The following is a 21,794-nucleotide window of genomic DNA, read 5'->3' on the forward strand; positions in this document are numbered from 1 at the left end:
CGCATTCTGACCCTGCTGTTTATTAGCTGTGTGACCCTGGGCAAGTTTACTTAGCCTCTCTGTGCCTGCATTTTCTCATTTTTAAAATGAGGGTAGTGTTAATACTCCTTAAGGTTGTGTGAGGATCAAATTAGATCAATCCTGGCAAGCACTCAACCTAGGACTTGGCATGTAGAAGGTGCCTCTGAAAGGTTAGCCATTGTTACCGTTAATATTGTCATTATGTCTCTATTGTTGTATTTGCTTATGTTACAAATGACTGCTAATGTGGCTGTCCCTCCCCTGGTCTGAGGCTTCTTGCAGCTAGGAACCCAGTTGCTTCTGTGCAGCCAGCACGCGGTTGGTTATAAGACAGTTGCTGACTTAGAACAGGTTTCAGCACTCCCACTCTCTTTCAGTGTCTTCTGCCCCCTGGTGGTGACTCAGAGTAAGTGACCTGATTTCCAAGCTTCTGCTTGCTGCTGGGAGCCATGAGTTTCCCAAGGGTCCTCTCCTTGGCCTGGTCCCTGAGAGGGAGTGGAAGGAGGTTTACCCTGCGAGGAACCTACAATGCCCCACCCAGATTGGGCACAAAGATTTATATACAAGCTTTTCTTTTATCATTGTCACAACAATGACAAACTAGAAACACCTAAGTATCCAGCAGTTGGGGAACAGGGGAGTCTCTATGGCTCTACCTATGTATGAATGGAAAGTATACAATGTGTGACCTTTTGTGTCTGGCAGCTTTTAACTCAGCATGTTTTTGAGATTCATCCATGTTGTAGCAAGTATCTCTGCTTCATTCCTTTTTATGGCTGAATAATATTCCATTGCTGTATTACCTTTTAATCAGAAAAGCAACATAAATTATTTTTAATTGGACTGTGGGATCCACTGGGGTGGAGACTGGACAACAAGATAATAGAGAAAGGGCAGTGTTGATCTGGCTTGGTCCAGGGGTGGGGAGACCCAGAGCAGGAAAAGCCACTCAGAGGGCTGAGGGAAGCACTGTTCTATTGTTCTTTTTGTTTACTACTTATTAAAAAGATTTTTTACCAAATAATATATTATTTATTTTGTTTGTTTTGGAGCTTTATAGAAAGTGAATTATACTGTGTATCACCTTCTGGGACTTGCTGTTTTTGCTCAAAATTATGTTAAGATTCATGTGTGGTTTTGCACAGTGACTTCCTTTTTCATTGCTGTATAGTATTCTGTTGTGTGGCCATGCCACTATTGTCCATCCTCTCCTCCATGAGTATTTGGGTTCATGCCATTATTTTCCAGTTAGAACAAATGAAGCAGCCTCTTTTATGTGCTATAGTATTTTTCTTGTCTTTGAACATTTGTGTAGATGGATCATAGCATATGTAAAAGACAGGTCTTTTTTATATCAGATTATCCACATAAATACTTTCTTCATATATGCTAAAATCTCACTGTCTACCTGATTTTTAATGGCTGCCCAATAGTCTGCCAAACAGTTGGACCATAATTTACTTAATCAATCCCCAAATGGTGGACACAGAAATTACCTCCAACATTTTGCTGGCATAAATACCAATGCTGTGACCATCTTTGTTGCCCTTGGTGCCATGTCCTGACGACTGGCCTCTGGCCACCCTGTCATCCACCCACAGGTGAGCCCAAGAACTTGACAGCCCCATTGACCATCACTAATGGCACACCCTCTGCCAGCACCTCAGAAGATGCCATCAAGAACATTCTGGAACAGGCACGCCGGGAGATGCAAGCACAGCAGCAGGCCCTCCTGGAGATGGAGGCAGGACCCCGGGGCCGCTCAGTGCCTCCTTCACCCCCAGAGCGGCCCTCACTGGCAGCTGTGAGCCAGAATGGGGCTCCAACCTACGTCAAGCAGGAGGACAGCAGTGGTAGCAGCGGCAGCGGGGGGACCAGCAGCAGTGCCACACAGACATCCCTCACTGTCCTGTCTCCTGCTGCCTTCGTGCAGAGCATCATCCGGAAGGTCAAGTCAGAGATCGGTGATGCTGGCTACTTTGATCAGCACTGGGCCTCAGACCGCGGCCTGCTCAGCCACCCCTACAACACCTCCGTCTCACCCTCACTCTCCTCCTCCTCCTCCAGCTACTCTGGCCAACCCAATGGACGGGCCTGGTCCCGTGGGGATGAGGCTCCCACAATCCCTGAGGATGAAGCGGCTGGGGGTGAGGATGAACCCCCAAAGTTGGGCGAGCTCAAGGCCGAGGGGGGCATCTCTGAGTCAGGCAGCAGCGGGCGGCTAGCCTACTACCCAACATACGTGCCCCGCACACTGAAGCCCACCGTGCCGCCCCTGACCCCAGAGCAGTACGAGCTCTACATGTACCGTGAGGTGGACACGCTGGAACTGACGCGCCAGGTCAAGGAGAAGCTAGCCAAGAACGGAATCTGCCAGAGGATCTTCGGGGAGAAGGTGAAGACAGGGGCAGGGGAGCAGGTAGGGCAGGAGGCTCAGGGCCATGGGACCCAGGGAATGAGAACGACCTGATGACACAGCCCCAAGTGCCCATGGTCTGAAAAGAAGCAAGAACAGGACAAAAGCATGATTTGAACCCAGGTTCTTGTGACCCCAAAAGCTCAACCTATATAATAAAAGGCTAATATGCAAATTGACCAAACAGCGGAACGACCGGTCACTATGATTTGCACTGACCACCAGGGGTCAGACACTCAATGCAGGAGCTGCCCCCTGGTGGTCAGTGCACTCCCATAGGAGGAGTGTCGCTCAGCCAGAATCCAGGTTCATGGCTGGTGAGCGTAGCGGTGGAGGTGGGAGCCTCTCTTACCTCTGCGCAGCGCTAAAGATGTCCAACTGCGAGAGGCTGGGCTGCGAGAGGCTGCAGGCTGGGCTGAGGGACCACCCCCCCCCCCTCCAGTGCCTAAATTTCGTGCACCGGGCCTCTAGTTCTTCTATATCTAGCTGTCCCTGGGTTCTGTGGGAAAGGGTCATGGGAAAGGCTGGCATTCAGTTCTGTGGTTGTTAAAGCAGTAAAACACTTCCACCTGGCTAGAAATAACTATTTAGCTCCCCTCCTGCAGGACCTTATATCCCTCCATTGGTCCAGCTACTAAAGGGGCCTCTTGGTTGGTTGGTGCCCCCGCAGTACCAGTGGTTAAGTAGTTTTTTAACATCACCTCTGCCCATAGCAGAGGAGCAGGCAAACAAACAAGCCGAGGAGGGAGAAGTGAGTAACCTAAGTGGGAGACACAGGAAGGCTTCCTGGAGGAGGGGGCACTTAAGGGGGTCTTAATAGCTAGGTAGATGTTTACATGTAGGGAAATCGGGAAGGGCACTGCAGGTGAGGGTACTACACAGGCACACACCTGGGAAATGAACAAATGAAAACAGCCCTGGCCTCTCAGGCAACAGAGTGACCAGTGATCCCTAAGAGTCTTAGGGGAGAGGGGAGGTGATGGCCTGTGTTCCAGGAGCCTGCTGACCCACCCTTTCTGCACCACCGGTCCCCAGGTGCTGGGTCTGTCACAGGGCAGTGTGAGCGACATGCTGTCCCGGCCGAAGCCATGGAGCAAGCTGACGCAGAAGGGGCGGGAGCCCTTCATCCGCATGCAGCTGTGGCTCTCGGACCAGCTTGGGCAGGCCATTGGCCAGCAGCCCAGCGCCTCACAAGGTGAGTGCCCATGGGGCTCTTTTGAGGGGTGCTACCAGCCCCCAAAACTGCGGAGAGCCCTCACTCTTCCATTCTGTGATGGCACGTGCATCTGCTTTACTGCCTCTCTCTCTGGCCCCACTGCCCTGGCCACCATTATTGCTGCCCTGGAAGACTGCAGTGTGTTCCTAGCTGGTGTCCCTGCCCCCCTTGCTTCCTTCAATCAGAGGGATGCATCTATCGCTGGTTTTAAACCTCCAGGTGGCGCCCAAGCAAGTGTAGAAAATAGTTTACATGTGGAGCCCCACCCTCTGATCCCATCAGAATCGCCGATTGATGTCTTTTTTCCCAAGGATCCAGCATGCAGCCTCAGAATCCTTAGCACAGGGCCTTGAGCAGCTGTCATGAGACATAGGCAGGTGGAGTTTGGACTTTGCCTCGGTGAGGAAACTGAGGCTCAGAGAGTTGCCCAAAGTCATGGAGCCTAAGAATGGAAAGAAGGGGTAAAGGGGAGACTCCAGCTGAGCCCAGCCCCCTTCCCCCGCCTGCCAGCAATGGGTGGATACTTGAAACAGCCTCTTGTTTTCCCAGGCTGGCCCTTCTCCACCAACTTTGTGTTTCTGCTGGTGACAGTCATCAGAGGACATGTCCATGTCAGTTCCAGCATCACACAGATGTCGCCTAGATATCCAGGATCAGCCAATCTGGGGGCAGGTGGGACCATAGAGTCCTCAAGACCCCAGACAGGGGCTGCCTGCCACCTGGGGCTGTGGTGCACTACTCAGAACTTTAAGGCTTCTCTCTGCACCTTCAGGGTAATCGGGTCCCAGCCGAAATTTATTCACTCAATAGTCGAACCACCACCTCCTGTCTTCCAGAAAATCCTAATCGGTGGGTGAGAGGAAACCTGAGCTCTAGTCCTGACGTTGCTATAGTCACTGTGTGACTGGGGCACATACTTTTTTAATCTCTCTGAGCCTTAGTTTCCTCACCTGTCTCCTAGGCATGTTTTTGGTGACTTGAGATCATGGGCGTAAAACACGTAGCACTACACTGGGCATGTGGTAAGTGCTCAGTGAAAGGAAGTTTTGTTGATTACTGTCCTCATCGTTGTTATCTGATAAGGGAGACATCTAGCACAAGCAAGAAATTATAGTGAAGCCAGTTATTCTAGAGACTGTCTCCATTCGGCTTTGTCTGGTGCTTCTTGTGATCAGATTGAGGCCGCACCCTTCCAGCAGGAATATCACCGAAGCAATGCTGTGTCCTCGCTTCGCATTGTATCAGGAGGCGCCCGTTGTTGATTTGACCCATGATTGGTGGTGTTTCCTTTGATCACTTGGTTGAGGTGGTATCTGCCAGGTATCTCTTTGTAACTAATAAGTATCTTGTGGGGAGATACTTTGCGACTATGTAAACTTTCATCTGCTAGTTTTCCCATCCAGGACTGTCCCTGCCTGAGCTATTACTGTGGTGGTTGCAAAATGGATTGTTGCCAACTCTTGGCTCTAACAAGTAAGACTGTCTAAACTGTGTGTGACTATGCAGTAACCACCTTCTCCGTCTCTCTGGCCCACAGCCAGTCCCACCGAACCCAGGTCCTCACCATCTCCACCCCTTAGCCCCACGGAGCCCGAGAAGAGCTCCCAGGAGCCCTTGAGCCTGGTATTGGAGAGCAGCAAGGAGAACCAGCAGCCAGAGGGACGCTCCAGCTCCTCACTGAGTGGGAAGATGTGCTCGGGCAGCCAGGCCACAGGGGGCATCCAGGAGATTGTGGCCATGTCCCCCGAGCTGGACACCTACTCCATCACCAAGAGGGTCAAGGAGGTTCTCACAGACAATAACCTAGGTAAGGGGTGGTGGGACTGGGGGATGCTGCCTCCCACCCGGTTAGCTCCCACTCTTCTTGAGTGAGATCCCCACAGTGAGATCGCAGGGCACTGGGGTCCAGCCCACCCAGCAGTCCTAGAGCACCCAAGACCCTCTGGGAGGCATCTAACTCTGACCTGGGTTCCTAGAGAATTAAGATAAGTTGAAAGTAAATAAATAACAACTCTCAAGCCTCCCAATCAGAATCCAGTTTTTATGTATCTTTGATACTTTTCTGAACACTCACAAGAATATATGTCACTAGTTTCTTCTTTTCTCTTTTCTATATAGATACAATTATACAACATACACATACAGCTTACTTTTTAAAGAATTTTTTTATTTTTTTAATCCTCACCTGAGGACATGTTTTTTCCCATTGACTTTTTTTTATTAGAGAGAATGGAAGGGGGTCGGGGAGAGAGAGAGAGAGAAACAAACATCGTGAGAGAGACATATTGATTGGTTGCTTCCTTCTCGCACCCCAGTTGGGGCCAGGGATTGAACCTGCAACAGAGGTACATGCCCTTGGCCAGGAGTCAAACCCAAGACCGTTTAGTCCACAGGCTGACACTCTAACCACTGAGCAAACCAGCCAGGACCAGCTTGCTTTTTCTTCCATGTTAGAATAATTAGGCCGCCTGCATTTTTTTGCACTGTTGTAGTGTTTTAGGCCATGGATGGCCTACATTTTTTACCCAACCGGTTGACATTTTGGTTGTTTCCAATTTCCTGTTGCCTCTGAAACTAGTCCAGATGCATCTTTGTGCCCTTGGGCAAGTACAGCTGGAGGGTAGATCCAGTGGTAGTGTTCGGTCAGAGGATGTGCACGTGGAAGTTTTGCTAGAATCTGTCAGATTACTCTAACAAGGTGATACTAATTATACATGTGAAGTATGCAGACAACTTCAGGCATCTCCTAGGAGTGAAGAAAATCTAAAGTATGAAAGCAATTTTGTTGGTAGCTGTCTGGTCCGCGCCGTGCCTCCCCTCCCCCCAATTCCATCTTCTATTTTGCTGAAAGGTCCCCTCTAGATCCACACTGGATGTAGGTTCCCGCCGTGTCTGAGTTAGTGGAGACATCCTGGGTTCTCCCCTCTGCCTCTCCCATTTCTTATCTCTCCTGAGAGCACCTCTGCCAGGGTGACAGTTGTCCCTGCCCCTGTCCCCAGGGCAGCGGCTATTCGGGGAGAGCATCCTGGGCCTGACGCAGGGCTCCGTGTCCGACCTGCTGTCTCGGCCCAAACCCTGGCACAAGCTCAGCCTGAAGGGGCGGGAGCCCTTTGTGCGAATGCAGCTGTGGCTCAATGACCCCCACAACGTGGAGAAGCTGAGGGACATGAAGAAGCTGGAGAAGAAAGGTGAGCACTGGGTCCTCTGGGTCTGGCCTCAGGTTTTCCCACTGGAACCGTATCTGGTTGTAACCCAACTAACCCAGGCCCTCAGTGGTCCAGCCTCAGCCTGGTGCGGGACTGCAAGAAATAGGAATCCCACAGTGTGAAAGCAATGAAAATAATTTAGTACTTCTCCCATGAGAATTCCAGTCCCTGTCTCTCTCAGTTTCCTTTCACACACCTGTAGCTACTTCAAAGTCTTTTCCCAACCCCTCTGCATGTTCCCAAAAACACCCCTTCTCTGATTCTCTATCCTCTGCACCAGCTCCTAATGCAGGGGTCCTCAAACTTTTTAAACAGGGGGCCAGTTCACTGTCCCTCAGACCGTTGGAGGGCCGGACTATAGTTTAAAAAAAAAAACTATGAACAAATTCCTATGCACACTGCACATATCTTATTTTGAAGTAAAAAAACAAAACGGGAACAAATACAATATTTGTATTTGCATGTGGCCCGCGGGCCATAGTTTGAGGACCCCTGTCCTAATGTATAATATGTAGATAGATTCCCCTGTGCCGATTACTGCAAAACAACACAAGAATTGACCCAGCCAACAAGACTTCTGTGGTGGTCCGGCCGGCATGGCTCAGTGGCTGAGCACCGACCTATCAACCAGGAGGTCAGGGTTCAATTCCTGTTTAGGGCACATGCCCGGTTTGCGGGCTCAATCCTCATTGTGGGGCGTGCAGGAGGCAGTCGATCCATGATTCTCTCTCATCATTTATGTTTCTATCTCTCTCTCCCTCTCCTTTCTTCTCTAAAATAAAAAATATTTTTTAAAAAAAAAAAGACTTCTGGGGTGGAGATGGGAACTGGGTGGGGCAAGGAGATTGCAGATGCTTATATTGTCCAATATTTTCTTTTATCCCTGAGAAAATGAGCAGTCACTGAGCACTTGCTGTGTATCCACAATCTCATGATGTGTGTAAGGAATCCCTGGAACTTAAATTAAAAAGCTCAGGGCCCAGTTGGGAGATGAGGTACCAGGAGCTAACAAGTTGTCATCCAAGGCACCCAAGACAGCTCGTGAGTAGAGAGTCCAGGGTCAAGCCAGGCCGTGAGGGACACGTGAGCCAGGGCCACGCCTCCGCTGTTGGCACAAATAGCTTTGCAGCTGAGAACTTGGCCTGCCACCTGCTGGCTGTGTGACCTTTGTAGCAAGTTACTTCCCCTCTCTGTGCCTCATTCTTCTTCTTCTGAAATTAAGTTGGTAGCATCTACCTCAGGGCATTGCTGTGAGGATTTAATAAGACCCTAATACCTTACACCCTCCATTCTCACATGGGCTCCCCACACACACACACATTTTGATGATTTGAGGTTGAGATGCATTTACTGCGTTCCCAGCCCCTGCTGCCCCTGGAGGATGGGGGTGAGGGTATTGATGAGCCTTGGGTCAGGCCCCTCTCAGCCCTCCCTCTCTCCCCTGCCCACCCAGCTTACCTGAAGCGCAGGTACGGCCTCATCAGCACCGGTTCAGACAGTGAGTCTCCAACCACCCACTCCGAGTGCCCCAGCCCCTGCCTGCAGCCCCAGGACCTGAGCCTCCTGCAAATCAAGAAGCCCCGAGTGGTGCTGGCGCCCGAGGAGAAGGAGGCCCTGAGGAAGGCCTACCAACTGGAGCCCTACCCCTCCCAGCAGACCATCGAGCTCCTCTCCTTTCAGCTCAACCTCAAGACCAACACCGTCATCAACTGGTTCCACAACTACAGGTGGGACAACTAGGGAGGACCCGCTCGGGGGATGGGCAGGGTCTCTGCAGGGCCCTCTTCCCCATCCCAGGGCCTGGAGGGAGCCCAGCATGGATGGCCTCTGGGAGATGAGGAGTCTGTATTGCAAGGGTGTTTAGATTTGTAGATAAACCTGGATGTAAATCCCAGCTTCACCATTTCTAGCTGTGAGACCCTGGGCTAGTCATTTCATCTCCCTGAGCCTCAGTCTTCTAACCTGTAAAATGGGGACCATGATGGGATCTACTTCACAGAGTTGTCCTGAGGATTCAATGGGCTAACATATTTACATAAAATACCTGGCACATAGGATGTAGTGGATGTTGATGTTACTATTGTCACTGTCTTCATTACGACTTCCCCAGCTTACTCTGTGTCTGCCTGTGTGAGGGATAGGGAATGGGGCACAGGCCTGAGGAACCTAACTTCCCACTCAGCCTCACGTTGGAGCCCTGACTAGGGGTCTTGGCCTCTCCCACTCCGAGACCAGCTGGCATTAAGCCAGTGGTATTAAGCTCCTCCCACTCACAAGGCCCCAGTGTTGGAGTCACTGACCTGCAGTGACCTGCAGTGGGCTGGGCCTCCTGCAATTTTGTCGGGTTGTTGACCGGATCTGGCAGAGGGGCTTCATAAGGCTGGTTGAGAGCCCTGTGGAGAAGACTTAATGGGTTCTAAGGGACCATGTCTGAGGCGCCCCTGCCAAGCTTCCTGAGAAGGAAATGTCTCTGGTGTCCATGTGGTGCCAGAGAGGAGAGTCCATCTGCATGTTCTAGGGACAGAAAGAAGGTCTCTTGATCCCCAAGGGAGAAGAGGAAGGAGGAGGCTGGAAGGGAGGAACACTTGAAATCTCTCTCCACAGCCCAGGCATGGGCATCACACAGACCTGAGTTCAAGGCCCACTTGGCTGTGTGTTCTTGGGCAAGTCACTGAACTTCTCTGAGTCTCATTCCTGTTTTACAGATAATGCTGAATCAGGGATCAAATGAACCACTTGAGGTGTAAACATTGTGAAATATTCCTTATTGTCTGGCTCAGACCCACACCCTGCCAAACATCAAACGAAATAGGTTCTTAAAACTGCACATGCTCCTTCTCTCTCTGGGGGATATAGGATATCCTCACCCCTTTTGTTCCCCACGGGAACTGAGCACTCCATTATTATTCAAAATATTCATTCAACAGATATTTGCCAAGTGTGTACAGTAAGCCAAGGTCTGGAGAAATGTGATCAAAGCAACATTCAAAATCATGAATCAGATAATTTCTACAACCTAATAAATGCTGTGAAACAGGAAGGAATAGGGGCTGAGGGAAAAGGAATTCTGCCTCCTGGTGAAGACTTTACAGAAGAGGTGGCATTTGAGCTGGGTTTGAAAGGATCAATAGGAATTTGCACCAAAGAGCAAAGAGAATTGCACTCCCCAAAATAACCACTCTCAAAAAGTTGTAGGTATAGAAGAATACATTATTTCATTTGATAAATGTTTATCGAGCACCTACTCTGTACCAGGCACTGAAGAGAACAAGACAAAGTTCTTACTCTCAGCATCTCCTGCAGACCACCAGAAAAGGTCACTATTAAACAAGCACTTCTATTAATGTATCATTACAAACTGCAGTGAGCTCTGAGAAAGGCAAACAACAGGATGTTCTGAGAAAAAATTACCAGGATGGCCCCAGTTATACATTTGGGAGTTGGGGCTTGCAAAGACTAATTTATACTATAGTATGAATGACTCTTAGCTTCATATTTATATTTGATCTGCAGTTTGGAAGTTCTCATGATGGAGCTGCAGACTTTGAGCCATCCTAAACCTCCCTCAAATCCTACCTCACTGGAAACTACGATGGCTGCCCCTGGTCCCTGCAGCTTTTCCCTTTAACAGGGACAGGGAGATGGCAGAGTCACTGTAAAGTGGACAAGGCCACCTTTGTGCAGGGACTGGGGACTGAGACAGGAAGTGAACCAGATGATCCCTCACAGTCCCTCTTAAGCCCAGGATCCTGGAATGGGGCATCGTCCCCCACCTGGGCAGGGAGCCAGGGAGGCAGGAGAGTGTAGCGAGACTTTTAGGTTCAAAGCCCAACTGTTCTACTTTCTGACTCTGATCGTGGCTATCCTTGTGCCTCTCTGAGCCTCATCTCGTTTATTGATGGGAATGATAATGATAATGTCCCCCTCACAAGGTTATTATGAAAAATAAATGAGATAATCTGCAAAAAGAGTTGGCCTGGTGCCCGGTACATATAAGCAGCCATTATTATTATGTTTATAATAATTACAGCTGTTACATTACATATCAATAATGTACTTAATTATTAATATAAATGGGCAGAAGGCTACAGCATTGAAGAAGCTGAGGAAGTCCTATTGTTTGATTACCTTAGATGAGTCATTTGACCTCCCTGGACCTCATTTGCTATTAAGAAAATAATTAATGGGCTTAGACCCATGCCTGGCTCTTCCAATGCTCTAAAACATGACGTATGAGACTAAGTTTCCCTCACACAGCAGGGAGGCTATTGAAGAGAAAATGGGTTCTGGACTAGAATTCTGGGTACCCAGACTCCAGTGCCAGCTCTGCCTCTGTGTTCTGTGGTGATCTGGACAAGTCACTCTCTCTGCCTCAGTTTCCCCTTCTGGGCTGATGTCGAAGAGTCCCTCCAGGAATGAGGCAGGGAGTTGTTGCCACAAACTAGATCTGGGTTTGACTTTGAGAAATGCTCTAGAACAGCACTGTCCAATAGAAATATAATGCAAGCCACATATGTCATTTAAAATTTTCAAGTAGCCACATTTACAAATAATAAAACAGATAAAATTAATTGTAGTAGTTTATTTTTACTTAGTCCAATAAATAAACCATTTTAACATTTTAATCAATATAAAAACTTTATTAATGAGCTCTTTTACTTTTCATTTTTTGGTATTAAGCTTACAAAAGCTTGCCTTTCCATCACATACCAATTCTCACTAGCTACATTTCAAGTGCTCAAGAGCCATAGTGGCTGCTATACTGGATAGTGCAGGTCTAGATCATGGTCTTTGGAATCCAATAGTCCTGAGCTTAAGTATTGGCCCTGCCACTTACTGGGCAAGTCAATCAACATCTCTGGGCCTTGTTTTGTCCTCTGTGAAGCAGGGATAGTAATAGCACCCACCTTGCACGGTTGTGGGGAGGACTTGCTAAGATGCTGCATGTGAAGGATCTTAGTTCCTACTGAACCCCCAGGGAAGTGGGTGGAGTCAAAATGCCCTTCACGTGGAGTGAGTTCAGGGTTAGCTGGTTCCCCCTCCATCTCCTCGCTCACCGTCATCTCTGCCCCAGGTCCCGGATGCGCCGGGAGATGTTGGTGGAGGGGACCCAAGATGAACCAGATCTCGACCCCAGTGCGGGTACTGGCATTCTACCACCAGGCCACTCCCACTCAGACCCCACCCCACAGAGCCCCGACTCTGAGGCTGAGGACCAGAAGCCTACGGTAAAGGAACTTGAGCTCCAGGAGGGCCCTGAGGCGAGCATCACTCCCCTGACTGCCCAGGACAGGGCCCCAGTGAGGATCAAGCAGGAACAGACTGAGGACAATGCTGAAGAAGAGGCGGGCAGCCAGCTCCAGGACTCCGGGGAGCAGGACAAAGGCCACGGTTCTCCCAAAGAGATGCATCCAGACCCTTTGGGTAATGATGGGCTCCCAAAAGTGGCCCCAGGACCTCTTCTTCCAAGCGGGCCTCCTCCAGACTGCCCCTTACTACAGCCCCCCCAGGAGAGCAGGGCTGGAGAGCAGCTACACCTGGACCCTCTAAGTTTTAAGTCGGCCTCAGAGTCCTCGCGCTGCAGCCTGGAGGTGTCACTGAACTCACCCTCGGCTGCCTCCTCACCAGGCCTCATGATGTCTGTGTCACCTGTCCCCTCCTCCTCAGCTCCCATCTCGCCATCCCCGCCCGGCGCCCCCCCTGCCAAAGTGCCGAGTGCCAGCCCCACTGCCGACACGGCTGGGGCCTTGCACCCCAGTGCCAAGGTGAACCCCAACTTGCAGCGGCGGCATGAGAAGATGGCCAACCTGAACAGCATCATCTACCGGCTAGAGAGGGCTGCCAATCGGGAGGAGGCTTTGGAGTGGGAGTTCTGAAAGCGAGGGCAAGGGGCCATCCTCACTCTGTCACTCTCTCTCCCAGACAGGGCAGGGTACAGGAGGGAGGAACTCAACCACCAAAATGTGGACAGCAGTGTTATGCCACTTACGTTTTTTGTTGTAATCCTAGTTCTATAAGTTGTGAGCGAGCAGGTGGGGCAGATGCCACTGCCTCCCCTTTTTGGCACGCCCGCCCCAGGGAGCACCCTCTTCTCTACTCTGGCCTCTGCAGGAGGCAAAGCAAAGTGGCGCCACATTTTCACCTGGAAACTCCAAACTCTTTTAGAAAAATAAATAAATATTTATAGACCTCTTTTAGATATTTTAATAAAGGATCCTTTGGAATTTATTCCCAGCCGATGCTGTTTTGATATTATAGAGAGTTATAAAATCAGGATGCTGTCACAACTGTTGCGAAGTGTACACTGAAGTTGTGTCATTTTTGCCACTAGATGAGATTAAAAGAAGACAATTGTTCAAAGCCATCACAAAACACTATTAAGACTGACCAAAATTTAGATAACCTTTGAACCACGGTTTTTTCCCATGTCTGTCTATGAGACACAGCGCACTGCTCCTGCCCTTCCAGAAACCGTGCTGGAAAGAGAAAGTCCAAAAGACTCTAAACGAAAACCTCGATGCTGTTGAGGACGTGTTTCATTCTGGTGGTCTGTTTTGCAACCTTGATAACACAGAATGTTGTGCCGTTGTAAATGTTGTCGAGATGTGGGCTGTGGCCGACTGTCCTATCTGAGATGTAACGTGGTACAAAATGAACTGCCTGCACTCCCTCTAGTCAGAAACCTCTGGGCCGCAGAGGTCGGACATCCAGCTCGTCCGTTGTAGACAGGATGTGTTTCCGGATCCTATGGAGGCAGGTGATTGGAGGGTGGCACTTGAGCCAGGGTGACCCCACTCCCCAACCTGAGTCATGGCCACAGTCAGGAAGTCTCCCTCCTACTTTTCCAGAGCAAGACGGTGGCCGCCATCTTCCCCTTTTGTGTGTTAAGGAAACAACAGCGTTGGTCACCCCACAAGCACCCAGCTCAGCTCTCAGCACCGAAAAGTAGATTCATCACACCAGAGACCCCAGGCCCCCTTCTCCATCTCTCAAGTGGACCCAGTGCTACTTCTGGGCGGCGTCTGCAACTCCAGGTCGATGCAGAACAAGCAAGAAGGTTAAGTTTGCTGCAGCATGACCACCGTAGCCCAGTCTCCACATCCACCCTCCTGCCTTCCATCACATGACCTTTTGGGGAGCAAAGACTCAACCCTCTAATTCAGAAACCGTTCCTCCAGCATCTTGATGGTTTCTAGAGGGAGAGTCCCCAATCTGGATGGAACAGCCACAGTATTGGTTGTTGAATCTCTCTCCTGATTTTATTTCTTATCTTTTTTCAAACTCTGTGGGAAGGTTGAGTTGGGTACCTCCCTACCTAAATACAGAATGATGAAGAAAAGGTGGCCATAATCGGTGCCTATCCATTGCCAGGGAGAGAGATGGCTGACGGGGGTTTCACAGATGCTGAAAGCATTTTGAAACCAGGCCAGTGAAACCTGATGACCAGAAAGGGACAATTGAGGGCCGTTCCAGAAATCTCAACTCTCATGCACCCAGCCCAGGCTACAGTCTCCACGCCAGTCAATGAAGAACAGCGCAAACCCTTCAGGAACGTCTTTTCCGCACACCCAGGCTATGCATTGAAGAGTTTTCCACTGTATACATTTTTATCCAGATGAAGGTATTTTTATATTTTGACAATAGGAAACAGTGACCAATTTTCAGAGTCATCAAATCTGGAACAAATAAAACAGCTCCTTTTAGTCACCACTGCCCTGTCACAAGTAAGACACCATGGGGGAACACACCACTTTTTACTGTTGAAACCCACACACCATTGAAATTCAGGCCTATACACAGACCACAATCCTTAGAAAATGAAATCTGGCTTTTGTGTGACGGGATTTGATTAAGCACTTAGTATAGTCTTTTGAACACGGAAATCCTGTTGTACTTAAAGCTAGTGGACCCGTGAACAGCTTTGTCAGGGTCATGTCCTATCACAGTGGAAACAAAACAAAAACCCACAAAACAGTTTCTATGAGAAATTGATGAACTTTGTTTAAAATTTTAAAAAAAGGGACACGTTCTGTAAATGCGTCGCTCAATACAGAATTGTATAATAAGGTCTGGGTGTCCTGCTTGCTTTGTTCTGGAGTTGGGGGTGCAAGTTGGGGGTCAGATCTGGCACTCAGCGGTGTTTTACAAAATGGTGTTTTTAAAAACTTTTTAATTAGTTTACCACCATTAAAATATGGGGGAATGTCATATAAAAATCGAGATTTTACCGGCTTCCCTGGAAAACCATTAAGATCAGGCCACACCGGGCCAACCTTCCAATGTGACAACAGCCAGCTGAGTGGCTACTCCCTTTCAACAGGACACATGTCCATGATTTGCCTCAGGCCTCACCTGTGCTACCTGTCCGGGTCCTGTGGGTATCTCGTTGGGCAGTTGTGCTATGGGCTCAAACAAAGGAAAGTAAAAGAATTGGAATCCATTTTTCCACTCAGCAGGGTGGAAGCAGGTTAGACTCGAGGGCCTAGGACAGTGATGGCGAACCTATGACACGCGTGTCAGAGGTGACACGCGAACTCATTTTTTTGGTTGATTTTTCTTTGTTAAATGGCATTTAAATATGTAAAATAAATATCAAAAATATAAATCTTTGTTTTACTATGGTTGCAAATATCAAAAAGTTTCTATATGTGACACGGCACCAGAATTAAGTTAGGCTTCTTCAAAATGCTGACACGCCGAGCTCAAAAGGTTCGCCATCACTGGCCTAGGACCAAGGAGCCAAGATCATGCCCTGCCCCCAAATCAGTGGCCACCGGCCATGGCCCTGAAACCAACCATTCTATAGGCTGGGCCCACCTCAGTGGAATGTGTGAGTGGCAGGTGCCCCCGGCCTCCTGAGACCAGCATCGCCCCTTTCCCAGCTGTAGAATTAGGATCTCAGTTTCCCCAACTACAAAATGGGAGTGTTGCAACAGCCAGCTCAGACAGTCATAGGAATAATCCTGCATGTAAGACACGTAGAACAGCCGTAACCGGTTTGGCTCAGTGGATGGAGCGTCGGCCTGCGGACTGAAAGGTCCCAGGTTCGATTCCGGTCAAGGGCATGTGCCTTGGTTGTGGGCACATCCCCAGTGGGCGGTGTGCAGGAGGCAGCTGATCGGTGTTTCTCTCTCATCGATGTTTCTGGCTCTCTATCCCTCTCCCTTCCTCTCTGTAAAAAATCAATAAAATATATTTAAAAATTAAAAAAAAAAAAAAAAAAAAAGACACGTAGAACAGTGTGTGGAATGTAAGGGCTCCGTGTTCTCAGGAGTGGGGACTGGGTTCTTTCAACCCATGAGGATGAGTCTCTGTGCATCAAGCTGCAGGTTTGTTTTTTCCTAACCAGTAATGTCAGGGAGTCCCCAAAGTAGCGTGAAACATTACTCATCCATGAGCCAAAGCCTCATGGCATCCCAAGACACAGCTTTCCTCTGTCTGGAAACCTTCCGATTGCCCCAGTTCTTCCGCACATCCTTGCAGTGGGAATTAAATGATTAATTACCTCCCCTTTGGTTAGGATAACTCGGTGGTCGGCAAACTCATTAGTCAGCGGAGCCAAATATCAACAGTACAACGATTGAAATTTCTTTTGAGAGCCAAATTTTTTAAACTTAAACTATATAGGTAGGTACATTGTTGTTAACTTAATTAGGGTACTCCTAAGGCTTAGGAAGAGCCACACTCAAGGGGCCAAAGAGCCGCATGTGGCTCGAGAGCCGCAGTTTGCCGACCACGGGGATAACTCATTGTTCCAAACCCAGCAGGACAGCCCCGGGAGGTCTGAGTACCCCATCAAGCTGGGGAGGGTAGCTACAGTTAGAGGCGAGGTCTCATTGGCCCTGGAAGTCCCAAGCTAGCCATTAAGGGTGACAATACAGGCGGGCCCAGCCTTTAGTCAGAGCTGGAGGGGAGAAGTATGAGAGTCAAGAGTTCAGGGCGTAAAGCCAGACCACCTGGTTTCAACCCCAGCTCCGTCTTTTGGAGCCACGTGACCTTGGGCAAATGCCAAAACTGCTCTGTGCCTCAGTTTTCCCAGCTGTGAAATGGGGAAATGATAGTAAAGGCACCTTTCTTATAAGGTGGTTGAAACAGTTCAAATGAAGTAAAGCCAGGGGCTGGCCCTTTGGACCCTTGGTTCATAGCTCTGGAGAAGGTTAGAAGTTAGAAATGCCCAGGATGTGGCCCCGTGGTGTAGGTGGGGCAGGAGGGGGGGTATATCTGAACACACATGCCACCTAAGAACCTGTGGAAGTAGGTGCTCCTAGGCCAGTGATGGCGAACCTTTTGAGCTCAGCGTGTCAGCATTTTGAAAAACCCTAACTTAACTCTGGTGCCGTGTCACATATAGAAACTTTTTGATATTTGCAACCATAGTAAAACAAAGACATATTTTTGATATTTATTTTACATATTTAAATGCCATTTAACAAAGAAAAATCAACCAAAAAAATGAGTTCGCGTGTCACCTCTGACACGCATGTCATAGGTTCGCCATCACTGTCCTAGGCCATCGGCTTTGATGTTGACATTGTGTCTGCAGCTGCAGCCCATCTGATGTGGGGAATATAGCAGAAACACCGAAATGTGGAATTCTGACCTAGGGGACCATGGGTGAACAGGGAGTGGAGAGACTGGAGAGGAATGAGAATATAGGAAAGGCCTTGCAGGCGGAGGCAGGTTTACACCGGGACAGAGAAGAGCAGAGAGCTGATTTAGGGACAATTTGGCAACTATCTATCGATACGTATTTCAGGAGCACCTACAATGTGCTCAGAAACACTGGGGACCATGAGAACGTGAGTAATGGGGTCCAGGAAGGCTTCCTGGAGGAGGAGACATCTCACCTGACACCTGAAAGACAGTAGGAGTTAGAGGAGAAGGGAAAGGGGGCAGAAGGAATAGCGGGCAACATGCGGGACAGGCACAGAACAAGGGGAAGAAGTGTGAAGGAGGATGCAATTTGTGTTGGGGGGAAAGGGAAGGTGGTCAAGGGCCAGATCCCTTGGGGCATGATGGGAAATACGCCTTTTTCCTGAGGGCACTGAGGAGCCGTGAAGATTTGAGGCAGGAAGTTGCTGTGGTCAGATTTGTACTTTTAAGAGGTTAGGAGGTTTCATCTGCCTAGGGCAGCCGTGGGCAAACTACGGCCCGCGGGCCCGATCCGGCCCATTTGAAATGAATAAAACTAAAAAAAAAGACCGTACCCTTTTATGTAATGATGTTTACTTTGAATTTATATTAGTTCACACAAACACTCCATCCATGCTTTTGTTCCGGCCCTCCGGTCCAGTTTAAGAACCCATTGTGGCCCTCGAGTCAAAAAGTTTGCCCACCCCTGGCCTAGGGAGACAGTGGGCCAGAGGAGAGTGGCAGGGCCCACTCCCCCCCGTAAGCCTTGACCTTCAGGCCTCTGTGGTCCTGGCTTCTTATTTGTCGACGTAAGAAACATCCAAATTTGTAGAGAATTTTTCTTAAAATTTTTATTGATTTCCAAAAGAAAGAGAAAGGGGAAGAGAGAGAGAGAGAGAGAGAGAGAGAGAGAGAGAGAGAGATTTGTTGTTCCACCCACCCATACTCTCACCCGTTGCTTTCCCTATGTGCCTAGACCAGAGACTGAACCCGCAACTTTGGCAAATTGGGACAACGCTCCAACCAACTGAGCCACCCCGCCAGGGCAAACCTGTGGAGAACTTTTATGAGTTTGAGCCACACTGACGATATATGCCAGGGAACAAGATTTCACATGCTTCGGAGAATAAAAGTTTTGCAGCTTTTATGCATTTGAAATTAAGGAAGAAATGTACATGGATGTGGGAGAAAGGAAGGGATTGGATTACAGGATAGTTTAGATTATATGCTCTCTTGAGAATTAATATGTCTGTTATTTCAAAGACGTGTTAACCTAGGTGTGCAGAAACAATGGACAGTGCTTGCTTGAAGCAAAGATAAGCCTTTACAAGTTACATGCCATGCCTAGGGCATGACTGCCCACCATGACCTGCCTAGTTAGGAATTTGTGATCAGATCATTCTGCGAGGTTACTTTCCTTAGAACCTTCCACACATCCCTGTCCTCCTTTCCCTCCTAGTTAAGCAACTTTAATTGTGTCAGCAGCTCCACCCCCATCACTCGAGTGAATGAAAAAGCAAAACTCATTGGCTCACAACCACTGGGGCAACTAGCTAGAGGTCATTCTAAAGGCTCCCTAGCCAAGGAACAGGATGTGTGTTACTCCAGAAACTGGGCTGCCTGTGCAGGCACCCAGGAGGTCAGCCCCGCCCACCCCCCACCCCCCACTGCCCCCAGCCTAAACCCAAGAGCTGTGGGTACCAAGGGTTTTTAGCCAAGGTGACTCCTCATTCTGGTGGGTTTCCCCATCTGCCACAATGAGTGAGATTAAACAATTGATCTCTTTAATGCTTTGTGGGACCTTCAGCCTCCAAGGGTATAGTTATTAAAAGCACTGGCTTTGAACTCTGCCCGCCCTGGGTTTGACTCCACGATCTTGTAATCTGCAGTCCTTCAATGAGACTCAGTTTCCTTATCTGTAAAATGGATCTGATCATAATAGTATCTACCTGTACTTGGCATCTATTGCTGATAACAAATAACTGCCGAAACTTAGTGCCTTAAAACACCATCTCTTAGGGTCTCGCTGGGTCAGGAATTTGGGAGTGGCTTCGCTGGATGTTTCTGGCTCTTGAGGTTAAGCCCTCACCTAGGACTGAGGCCAGGCCTAGGGCTGGAGGATTTGCCTCCAAGAGGGCACACTCCCTGGCTGGCTGTTGGTGGGCATCTCTGCTCCCCTGCAAGTGGGCCCCTCCACAGGGCTGCTTGGGTGTCCTCAAACATGGCAGTTAAGAGTGAGCAAGGCGGAGGCTGCAGTGTGCTCTGTGACCTAGAGTGGAAGCCCACTGTGGCCTCCACAGTACCCTCGTGGCCACCCAGGCCTGCGTGCGGTGTGGGAGGGGACTACACTTGTACGTGAACACCAGGAGTCAGGGATCATCCGAGGGCATCTCAGACGCCTGATAAGTTTCTTTGAAGATTTCGTGAGCATTTCTTAATTTGTGGTCCTAAAATCTCTTGTTTCCAACACAAAAAGCAGCTTCCTGGGCCCCAAACCGACCTACTGACCCAGAATTCCTAGAGTCAGGCAAGCCCAGGGATCTGCAATTTTAAGAAGTATCTCATGGGTCTCAGTAAATGGGAGGCAGTTCTACCTCATTCTGTTATTTGGCCCCACTGGGTGCTCGAGGCTCTGGGAAGGATGCTAGCGAAACGAGAGAATGGGAGTAGGAACAAGCATTCACTGGTGTCATGGTGTAGTCGAGAACTATTGGGTTGAAGGAAATTGTGGTCCAATTAAAGATATTCGAACCGTTTATTGGGAATCCTGGAGAAATCCAAAGGCAAGATGTTCCGCCAGGCTCTGGGGACTGCACAGTCTACCTTGATCCGTTCGTCCTCTCTCTAGGGTCACCTCAGACCTAACTTAATCCATTCCCCCCAATTCACAATACCCAGGACCCCGATTGCTCAGCTTGTGTCTCGGACCAAGTCCTGCCCAAGCAGCTGTAGACAGGGAGGAAAGGATCACATGAGCTGAGGGACAGAGGACACATGATTGATGTCTCGGTGCCGGGCACTGTGCCGGACCCTGGGGGCACATAGTCCCTGCCCTCCAGTGCAGTCTAGAGGCCTGGGTGCACGGCCTGGGATATCTCGGCCCACAGGTAGAGGAGCAGTGACAACAGTGCCCCTGGACAATGAAGAGAGGGCAGTGGCAGGGGCCCCAATGTCCAAGTGCTTTCAGAGCTGTGCCTGGCAAGGGCAGCCACAGCCACGTCCCCAAGGATGGGCACACCGAGCTCGGGCAGCCCTGGCCCCTCAGACAGGAGCAGGTGACTGTTTTGAAATCCTAAGACAAAACCAGTTCATGGGCCCATCTTTTAAAAACTCTTCCTCAGAAAATGCAAAATCTGCAGCTGGGCTTAAGCAGTTTATTATTTTACTGCATTGGAAGTTTCATTTTGGATGCAGCAGTTTTAGAAATTGGGACAAGTTGCAGGGCCTTTTGTATAACAAAGTTTATATAAGGTAAAGTAAGGTGATCTGGGGCGGGATCGGGAAGAGTGGAGTGGACAGTTGGCACCAAATCAGCCCGAGTAGGAACCAAACAGCCCCGTGTGGGAACATGCGAAGTGTAGGGCCGGAAGTAACCACGGGGAATGCTGCTTTTCAGTGTTTGTTCACTCGGTTGAAACGGGCGATGGAAGGCTTCCAGGGAAGTGAGGAGCAGCGGTGGCCCCTTTACTGTTCCGGGGAATCCCACTCTAGCCCTTCTCTTCACCCCACTGAGCCAACAGCAGCTCTGAAGTTGGTCAACCATAGCCATGCCTCCTTAGAGGGAGTCGCCACAGTCACTCAACCTTATCTGTTAGGAAGCCTCTGGCTGCAAATAACAACAAAAAATCATGTCTCCCTTAAAGCTTCAAACAAGGCTATTTATTACCTCAAATTACCAGACTGCCCAGAGGTAAGGCTGATTCAGAAGTTCAAGGATATTTTCAGGTGTCAGCAGGGGACACTTTCCTTGGAGTGTCCTATTTCATGATCACAAGATAGCTGCCACGGCTCCAGGCATCCGACGTAACTTCACCCCCAGAAAACAATGACCAGCTCTTCACTGTGTCTCTTTTTAGAAGAAGCCGCTTCCACTAACATCACACTGATCAAAATGGGGTCACACAGCCATTCTTTAGCAGCTAAAGGTTAGCTAATTCCTCCAAGTCAGATGGGAGCGGCACAACTGATTGAAATTGACTAATCTTTTCGGATGGATGGATGTTGGGCAGCCGGCACAGAACCTCTGGCCTCAGCACAGAATCCCCGGCCCCAAGTGGCTTCTCAGAATGTTGCTTCTGAACAC

The 21,794-nt window shown here is 49.3% G+C and overlaps 1 protein-coding gene across 1 annotated transcript in view; it reads left to right on the plus strand.

Moving 5' to 3' along the window:
• The window catches only part of CUX2 (cut like homeobox 2), a 118,881-nt gene extending 106,146 nt beyond the window's left edge, over window positions 1-12,735 (plus strand). Inside the window, exons 17-22 of the mRNA XM_023762686.1 lie at window positions 1,623-2,416; window positions 3,473-3,632; window positions 5,191-5,460; window positions 6,653-6,841; window positions 8,313-8,586; window positions 11,934-12,735. Of these exons, the coding sequence (XP_023618454.1) occupies window positions 1,623-2,416; window positions 3,473-3,632; window positions 5,191-5,460; window positions 6,653-6,841; window positions 8,313-8,586; window positions 11,934-12,735 (2,489 nt within the window). The remainder of the gene's footprint in view (window positions 1-1,622; window positions 2,417-3,472; window positions 3,633-5,190; window positions 5,461-6,652; window positions 6,842-8,312; window positions 8,587-11,933) is intronic.
• The last annotated feature ends 9,059 nt before the right edge of the window (window positions 12,736-21,794 follow it).

This window comes from Myotis lucifugus, unplaced genomic scaffold, assembly GCF_000147115.1.
Source record: "Myotis lucifugus unplaced genomic scaffold, Myoluc2.0 scaffold_256, whole genome shotgun sequence".
NCBI classification, from domain to species: Eukaryota; Metazoa; Chordata; class Mammalia; order Chiroptera; family Vespertilionidae; genus Myotis; species Myotis lucifugus.